The sequence below is a fragment of the Alexandromys fortis genome, unplaced genomic scaffold, assembly GCF_014885135.2.
Source record: "Alexandromys fortis isolate MF-2015 unplaced genomic scaffold, M_Fortis_MF-2015_v1.1 scaffold_82, whole genome shotgun sequence".
In the NCBI taxonomy this organism is placed as follows: Eukaryota; Metazoa; Chordata; class Mammalia; order Rodentia; family Cricetidae; genus Alexandromys; species Alexandromys fortis.
Genome location: NW_026067963.1, coordinates 1,973,180 through 1,982,691, shown reverse-complemented (window position 1 = coordinate 1,982,691; position 9,512 = coordinate 1,973,180). Strand labels below are relative to the sequence as shown.

Here is a 9,512-nt window from a genome sequence, read left to right as displayed (position 1 = left end):
CGCTGCACCTGGCTTTAGGCTTTGTCTCCAGGTAGTGGAGCAATTTTGGAAGGGTCTAGAAACTCAGCACTCACCAAGCTTAAAGAAGTAGGCCATAGTGGCGCAGACTCATGGAAGTAAGTTGTCTTAAGTATGTAAGTATACCTTCCAGTTTCTCTGCTTCTGGTCATGCAATGAGTAAGGATGTCCCTAACTGGCCCAGAAATACGAAGCCAACTAACCATGGTCTAAACCTTTTAAGACCATAAGCTCCAATCAGCCTCCTTTACATTGTTTCTGGCAGGCATTTGGTCACAGTACGGGGGTGGGGGGGGGAGTGACCAACCAAACTCTGCTGCCAAACAGGAAGGAGATGGAAGACATCACACATTATTTTTTCATGAGATTAGCATAGCTGATTTCAAAATTCCCATCCAGCTACAAAACCCTACAATTCCTCCCTTCACGAATGGAGAAAGCATCCTTTATTCCATTCTCTGGAAAGCCCGGGGTATAAAGAACTCTCTTTATTAACAAGATCCCAACAACACAGTTTTACTCTCCTCTGAGGTCAGCCTTGGGAATTCTATGGCAACCCTTTTCTCCTTTGCCTCCCATCCTCCAGTCCTTCGGGTAACTAAACCCTCTGCCGATTATGGCTCATCGTGGTCCCTCCTCTACTCACACACTACCAACACTTCAGTTCTGGCACTTACCTGACCCACACGAACACCCAGCTACGTTCCTTCCTTCTGCTCGACTCAACTCCACTTGGCTCAACTAAGGTCTACACAGGAGAAACCCTTTATTCCCTAATTCCATAATCAACGCGTCGGGAAGGCCTGTTTGGTCTCGAAGATGTATTCTAGACAAGATATGGTTACTGCTCCCCTGCTGCTTTATCCAGATGCCCGCTAGCAATAGTTTTGATTCTCCTCCTTGTCATTCTGTCTACTCGACACGGCATCCAGACGATTGCACTAACACATTAAACTCGTCACTCCTCTACTCCAAAGGCCTAGGGGCGGGGCCGCTTGCTGTGGGACTTCACTTCCCTCTGCTCTTCTCTGTCCCAGCTACATGGGCCCTCTTTCTGTTCCTACCATCGGCCAAAAACATGACTACGTGCAAAACCCTGCACTTGCTGTTCTCCCAGGAAGTCTCACTCCAGATAGCTGCATGGCACGTTAATTCCAACATCAGCTTCTCATGAGCTGCGTTACTCTGTCACGTTTTCCAAAACTGTGAGATCTCACTTGTTTATGCTTACCTCAGCACTCGCGATCCAACCCACTATGTTCTACAAGTCGTATTCTGTCATCTCTCTTCCCCGTAACAGCAGGGACTTTTATTGTCACATCAGACACCTAAAACATTAGCACTTACAAGATGGGTACCCAATAAGTATTTGGTATAGAATTGAAGGGACCTGTAATAAAAACATTTCATGAAAACACGGAGACAGACTAGTGTCTGTCTTTGTGTGTGGCTAAATAAAATCTGACCAGTTTTGGTGTCGTATATAAGGAAACCACATGTTTTTGTTATGAGATTAATACTTTGTTTCTGTGTTTTAACCACCAGGGAAAACATTCTCTTTATTATTAAGGCCTTACTTCGGTCAAGGAGAATGAGTTCCATCTTATTTTCTAAAGGTTATTCTGTGTACCTGACTGCGTTAGAGATAATAAAAGTAGAATCTGCTGTATTAGAAAACTCCCAGTTCTGAACGCTGGTGCTCAAAAGGCCTCAGGACTGAACTGCAAGAGAAAACACGTGGTTATTAAGTATACTATTAAAATGATGAGATAACTATATACTGACGTCAAATTTATCTTAGGAGTTGTAGAAGCTCCATCTTCTCGTTTGTTTTGTCTTTTTAATCCGAAAACCGGGCAGGGGAAATAGGGAAGGGGGGGGTGGAACATAGTGACTCAGTTTACATAGTCGTCACGCTGTCACCAGAAGGGGCACCCGTGTTGCTAGGTGAGGCCCTGGCAGTCGTGAGTCCCGCGTCGCCGTCAGCCCGGGACACTCGAGGGCCGCCTTCCCTCGGCGCCCAGGACGCGGGGAGCGGTCAGGTCAGGGCGATCGCGGCTCCGGAGCGGCTGGAGCCGCCCCGCGCAGCCGTGCTGAGGCCGCCGTGGCCGCCAGCCCCAGCCCGTTAGCCGCCCGCCGCGAGTCCCCGCACGCAGCCGCGCCCGCGCCCGCGCCCGGCGGGGAGGGGCGGCTGGCGCGGCGTCGGCTTTCCCGGCATTCCCAGCGGCGCGGGGAAAGTTTACCGGACGTAGGCGGCGGCTGCAGCGGTAGCGGCTCCCGGCGGAGGCGGCCGGACCATGGCCCTGCCGGGCGGCCTTCGTCGGGGTCGCGGAGCCGGTTGACTTCCCGGGAGGAGCTGCCCTGCGAGTGAGCGGCGGCGGGCGCCCTGAGCGCCGCCAACATGCGGCGGAGCTTGCAGGCGGGCGCAGGCGGCGGAGAGCCGAGGCGGAGGCGGCGCCGGCCCGGGAGGCGGCGGCGGGCGGCGAGCGCGCGGCCCTAGCGAGGCTGCTGGGGCAGCGGCGGCGGCGGGACGGGCGTCGTCGGCGAGGATGCTGTCCCGCAAGAAAACCAAAAACGAGGTGTCCAAGCCGGCCGAGGTGCAGGGCAAGTACGTGAAGAAGGAGACGTCGCCCCTGCTGCGGAGTGAGTGTCGCGGGGCGGTGACGGGCGGGGGACCCGGAGAAGCCCCGGGTGGTGCTGGAAGATTGGGAATGCACGGCGGTGCCTGCTGTTGGAGGAAAAAAAGTGCTCCGGCCCGGGCGCTTGTCCGCTGGGTACGTCGGGGCGTGCCCGGGGTCTGCGACCACCGTGGCGACAGTCGTCCGCGCCCCCAGTAGCCCAAACTCTAGGCTGGTCTCCTTTGCCCTTCGGCGGGACGCAGACTTGTAGCGGCTGTCCAGAGCCGCCTCGCCACTGAAGTATTCGGAGTAGGTTTTGCTCCTAAAATTCCCCAAAAGCAAAGTACTCAGAATAATTTCTGCCGTAGCAGGCAGGTTACTAACTTTCTTCCCTCCTCTCTCTAGGGTATGTTCCGTCTCCTCCTCTAGCTTTTCTCCGTTTCCAAGTAGTTGACTCTGAATTTTTCAACTTGAACGTCTTGGTTTTCTTTTTAAGACTTGTGTGGATTCGGAAGTTAGAAGAGAAGGAGCTTATCCTTTGGTTCTCATCCTAGGAGCTGGGCCCCTTGTGTTAGTAACGTACATTTCCTTCTTGGAAGCTGGTAGTGACCGTGTGACTTAAATTAAGCATTACCTCATATTGTAATTGGGAAAGCTCTTCACAGAAGTTCATAGCATTTGCCCAAGATCACGGAGAAAGGGGTGGACAGCATTATTTTTTCATTGTGACCACGTGTGGAGCCTTCCAGGTTATGTTACTAATTGTAGTGCTGGACGACCAAGTTGGTCGGGTGGGTATGTCCAGTAACTTGAACCTTTATTTGTAATCGCTTGTCTTTCTTTTTAGCTTGCTTTTTGCTGCAAATAAAGTTTATTAAACATTTCTTGAAATCATGCAACATGTTGAGTTTTTGAATCTTTCAGTGAATACTTGATACAGTTTCTGTCATTGACTGTTAATTATTCCAATGTTAGGATAGTCTAGTGTTAACTTCTGGCACCTTCCAGTATCGTCTACTTAATGAATTCAGAATATGTGCTCCATATCCAGATTTCCTTCTGTTGTAAAGGCATTTGCTTTCTATCTAAGGAAATCTAAGATGTTCAATTGCTAATTCTGTTTTCAGCAACCCATTATCTTGTTTTGAGTTCTCTGTTCTGAAAGGAGCTATATTCCAGGCTTATTGTTTTTCAGTAGATTGAACATTTATGTGCATCTTTGGAACTTGATTTTATTTTTCAGTTTCCACACTGAATGATTTTGCTTTCTGGTTTCGATAATTGTACCTAGAACTGGGTAATTCTGAGAATAGAAAGACAAAACTATTAATTTAAAAATCTTTTAAAAGAAATCTGCCTTGTTTTGGAGGAGCATTTTTTATTGTAATGAAACTTTGTTTGCATGAAGAAAGATTCTTGGCCATACTAAAATCAGATGAAAACCAAACTGTGATGCTGGTGACTGCATTGGTTTGTTAGATTATTTTCAGTCTTACTGACATTGTATCATATTATGATGGCAATATACAACATCAGCTCAGTTGTAGCTGAGCTCACACGCAGCACGTTAATGCAGATTATAAATTTATTTGCTTGGGAAAATAGTACACATATTGGCTTAAAATTTAAATTTGTTTTCTGAAGACCTTGTTATTTTGATATAAACAAATAACTTTAGAAGAGTACTATTTACTGAAATGGTGATTTATTCTTTGATTGCAGATCTCATGCCTTCGTTCATTCGGCATGGTCCAACAATCCCAAGACGGACTGACATCTGTCTTCCAGATTCAAGCTCTAATGCTTTCTCAGCTTCTGGAGATGGAGTAGTTTCAAGAAACCAGAGTTTTCTGAGAACTCCAATTCAAAGGACACCCCACGAAGTACTGAGGAGAGAAAGCAACAGACTGTCTGCCCCTTCCTCGTACCTTGTCAGGAGCCTGGCAGATGTTCCACGAGAGTACGGCTCATCACAGTCGTTTTTAACAGAAGTTAATCTTGCTGTTGAAAATGGAGACTCTGGTTCCCGATACTTTTACTCAGATAGCTTTTTTGATAGTCAGAGAAGGCGGCCACTTGGAGAGCGTGCCCCGGAAGACTACAGATACTATGACTGCAACCATGATCTCTTCCAAAGAATGCCACTGAATCAGGGGAGGCACACTTCAGGTAACCCAACATCATAAATAACACATTGGTTTATACTTACTGATATTTTAATTTAAAAGGTGATCTTCCATGGGTTTTCTTGGAAAGCAAAAAAAAAAAAAAAGAAAAGAAAAAAAAATTCCATTTTGCCATTTTTGCTTCTGCTTGCTTGCTAGTGGTTTTTAACCTACAATGAATGGCAGAATTCTGTATCTGTTCACTATGCCATCATATTAAACTTGGTGCTTATCTCAAGACCATCTTGACTGTTAACACTTTGGGCTTTTAAATACATGAAAAACTTAATGTCTCTAGTTAGATTGAAATTAGATTTAGATTTGGTAGAGTGAGAAAGGTAAGTCTGTAGGCAAATTGGTCTTAAACCTTGGAAAGGAAAAGGGAGGCAGATTCAGCTGTGCTAGGGATGCGCAGTGTGGGCAATTGCATGCTTAGTGATCTAGCGCTGTTTCTCCAAACCTGATTTTGTAGTCAATACCCGTTTCTCAGGTTGGTTAGAAGGCTCACCAAGTGGCTAATTGTGTGTAAAACATGCCGTTTGTAACAGGCGGGAAATATTGACTGTGATGCAGGGCTGCACTGTTTCCCTTCTGACCTGTAGGTGCTCCTCCAGGAGTTGAGGGATGTGGCAGCCCCACTTGATTCCTAGAGTGCTTGATTACTGTAGATGAAGTGGTGCCAGCTAATAAGAAAACTTTTCCCACCTAGTAAATTGTAGGCAGGATAGAGATAAATGTGTGAGGAGGATTGGCTTTTTAACAGCCACACTTCTAATAAACTGACTCAACAATTTGGAATACAACTGTTTTGGCCATAGGAAAATTACCTTCATTTAATATTAATTATGTGTCTAGCATTTTCTTGATCCTCTTGGGATACCTTATTTAGGGAGACAAAACCAGCATATACACAATAGTCCTGGAACAATTAGTGGCTATACTTTGTAGTACTAACTGTTAGAGACAGTCAGAAGAAAGATGGTGTAACTGGAGTACTTGCAGGAATGTATGCTCCAAGGAGCAGATAGGATTTGAAGTAGCCTTTGAGCTTGGACTTGGCATTAACAGGGTAGAGGAAAGACATGTTAGGTAGAAAATTGAGAATACCTATTGCAAACAGAGTCGGGGTGGGTTTACATTTAGGAGACTATATTCTCAACGTATTTTAAGAAATATGATATAAGAAGGAAATGGAGATTCGTGGCGCAACAGAAAGCTGAGACTTGAAACAAAGAAACCATACACATTTCAAGGTCAAATGTCTGGGGTGGTGGCTCGGTGGTTAAAAGTACTGGCTGCTCTTCCAGAGGACTGGGTTCATTTGCTGGTACCCACATGGCAGCTCACAGTCCTTTAACTCTAGTTTGGGGGGATTTGATACCCTCTTCTGGCCTCTGCAGACACTAGGCATGAAAGCGGTTCACTGCCCTCAAGATCTAAAAGAGCATCAGATCCCCTAGAAGTGGAGTTATACATGGTTGTCAGCTGCCATGTGGGACCTGGGAACAGAACCCAAATCTTCTGCAAGACTAGCAAGTGCCGTTAACCTCTGAGCTATCTCTCTAGTCCCCAGTAGTTAATATTTTAAAGCAAATTAATGAGGCCCTGCTTCAGACATTGGAAAGGGACAAAGGGAAAGTGGGACACACCCACATTCAGAACAGGGCCCCTAGTAGGGCTGTAGAGATCAGGGAAAAAGAAGAGTCAGATATGGTTAGCAAAGCACCCTGGTACACAGGATGTGCTAATAAAGGAAATGAAGCGAGCTCCGAGGTTTCAGATCTGGAGACTGATGACAAAGTTTGCCAGCTGAAGGAGAGCAGAAATAACAGCTGTGTTTATTGTTAATGCAGACCAGCGGTTCTCAACCTTCCCAGTGCTGCGACCTTTGTAATACAGTTCCTCATGTTGTGGTGACCCCAACCATAAAGTACCTCTTTGCTACTTCATAGCTGTAATTTTGCTACTATTATGAATTGTAATAGAAATATGTATGTTTTTGATGGTCTTGGGCGATTCCTGTGAAAGGGTTATTTGAACCACGGGAATAGCTGATTTGTTGAGTTCCTTGAACTCACTTTCCTGTATGTGTACGGCAGTGTCACTGATAGCTCAAACGGATGGAACGTCCAGTCCAGAGGTCTGACCGTGAAGAACTACAGAAGTCTAAAAAGGCTTTTGAGCATGAACATGACACTATACCAAGGCAGTTTTTTTAAAAAAATAGTTTTGCATGTGCATTCATGTGGGTATTTTAAGACACAGTCTCACTGTATAGTCCAGGCTAGTCTGGAATTTACTATGTACCCCAAACTAGCTTCAAATTTGTTAGTTTGAATGATCCTCCTGCCTCTGGCTTCCTAGTGCTGGTATTACAGGAGTAAGCCAACATGACAGCTGCACAGAAAATACTATGTGAAATTATCTTCAGACTGCTTTATAAGAGAAAAACTACATGAATTTGATGTTCAGACATGTCCAGGATATTATACTACACCAATTCCAAAATCTAAACCTCCATTGTCACAAGCATCTGGATAGGGGATACTCTACCTGTAATTGTTCTATCCTTAGCTTCCTATATGTTATTTTCTTTGTTTCGTTGGTTGGTTTTTGAGATAGGGTTTCTCTGTGCAACTTTGGAGCCTGTCCTGAAACTTACTGTGTAGGTTAGGCTGTCCTCACAGAGATCCACCTGCCTCTGCTTCCCAAGTGCTGGGATTGAAGGTGTATGCCACCACTGCCCAGCTAACTTTTTCTGTCTTTTAAATATGAAGAAATGAAATACCAAGTTGAAATCTCACTTTAAAATTCTGATTTGTAAACTATCATTGAGGAAATACTATAAATTAAATTTCTTCAGTCTCTCCTAGGAACAGACATCATTTTTGTGATGAAGGCAGATTTTAAAACAGTTTCCCAGTCACAGAAAGTACAAGGTCTGGGAGATATCTCAGGCCCTACACTTTTAGCTGAGCAAGCTTGAGGACCTGAGTCCCATCGCTGGAGCCTTGCCAGGAATGGTGGCCTGCTCCTGTAACCCAGCAGTGGGCTTGAGGCAGAGATACATGGATCCCTGAAGCTCATTGGCCAACCAGCCTGGCTGAAACCATGAGCTTCAGATCACTGAGAGACACTGTCTCCAAAAATAAGTTTAGAGAGCAGGTGAAGAAAAGGCCTCTGATCTAAGGCTCACAACATGAACGTGTACCTGTGTGCACGTGTACACAACCACAGTATTGTATGCATACTATATATACAATACACATACAAAGAAAGTACAAGTTAATTGGGCATTTTTCCAAATGGAATATTATCTTAAAAGTAACTGGGTGGTGGTGGTGCGGACCTTTCATCCCAGCACTCGGGAGGCAGATCTCTGTGAGTTCGAGGACAACCTGGTCTGCAGAGTGAGTTTCAGGACAGCCAGGGCTGCACAGAGAAACACTGTTGAAAAATAATAAAGTAAGATTTGATTTTAGGTTTTAACCAACATCTGCTTTTACTGTAAGTAGACTTCCTTCCATTCTGAGTCTCTCGTGTTAAAAAAAAAAAAAAAAAAAAAACAGGAACCAAAAAGCTACAGAGAAACCCTGTCTCGAAAAATGCAAAAAAAAAAAAAAAAAAAAAAAAAAAAAAAAAAAAAACCTTTTTTTTGTTTTTGTTTTTCGAGACAGGGATTTTCTGTGTGTAGTTCTGGCTGCTCTGGAACTAGCTATGTAGACCAGGCTGCCCCCCCCCCCCCCAGTGCTGGGGATTAAAGGTGTGTACCAACACCGAGCAGCTAATTTTTAAAATTACATCTGCCTTAGTTTGGGTTACTGTTGATATGTTAAAACACCATGATCAAAGCAACCTGAGGAGGAAAGGTTTATTTGGCTTACAATTTTATATCATTGTCAAAGGAAGTGAGAACAGGAACTCAAAGGACAGAAACGTAGAGGGGGGAGCTGATGCAGAGGCCATGGAAGAGTGCTGCATGTCTGGCTCAGCCTGCTTTCTTATGGACTCAGGACCACCAGCCCAGGATGGCACCATCCACACTGGGCTGAGACCTCCCCCATCAATCACTAAGAAAAAGCCCTACAGGCTTGGGACAGCCAAGTCTTAGAGAGAGGCATTTTTTCAACTGAGACTCCCCTCCTTTCTGATGACTCTAGTTTGTGTCAAGTTGACATAAAACTAGCCAGTACAGTGTGTGTGTGTGTGTGTGTGTGTGTGTGTGTGTGTGTGTGTACACATACGTATGTGTGTACTTACGTGTGTGTACAAACTTGCAGGAATTGGTTCTCTCCTTCTAACTTGTAGGTCCTGGGAATCAAACTTAGGGCTTAGTAGGAAGTACTTTTACCCTCAGGGACCAATGGATCTCTGAACCTTGCTGACTGGCCAGTCTAGCTGAATTGGTTAGTTTGTTCTAAACTTGTTTTTATAAGGTTTTAAAGACTACTAAAGAAATAAAAATTATCAGCAGTAAAAAACAAGGACTTCTTGAAGTTTGCAGGCAAATGGATGGAAATAGAAAACACTATCCTGAGTGAGGTTAGCCAGACCCAAAAAGAGGAACATGGGATGTACTCACTCATATTTGGTTTCTAGCCATAAATAAAGGACATTGAGCCTATAATTCGGGTTCTTAGAGAAGCTAAATAAGAAGGAGAACCCAAAGAAAAACATATAGGCATCCTCCTGAATATTAACCTTCATCAGG

At 44.9% G+C, this 9,512-nt stretch overlaps 1 protein-coding gene across 2 annotated transcripts in view; it reads left to right on the top strand.

The window, feature by feature from the left end:
• Positions 1-2,423: 2,423 nt before the first annotated feature.
• Sav1 (salvador family WW domain containing protein 1) overlaps positions 2,424-9,512 on the top strand; it is a 22,901-nt gene continuing 15,812 nt past the window's right edge. For both annotated transcript variants that reach the window (XM_050153532.1, XM_050153531.1), the window contains exons 1-2: positions 2,424-2,661; positions 4,359-4,805. In XM_050153532.1, the coding sequence (XP_050009489.1) occupies positions 2,568-2,661; positions 4,359-4,805 (541 nt within the window). In that variant the 5' untranslated portion in view covers positions 2,424-2,567. The remainder of the gene's footprint in view (positions 2,662-4,358; positions 4,806-9,512) is intronic.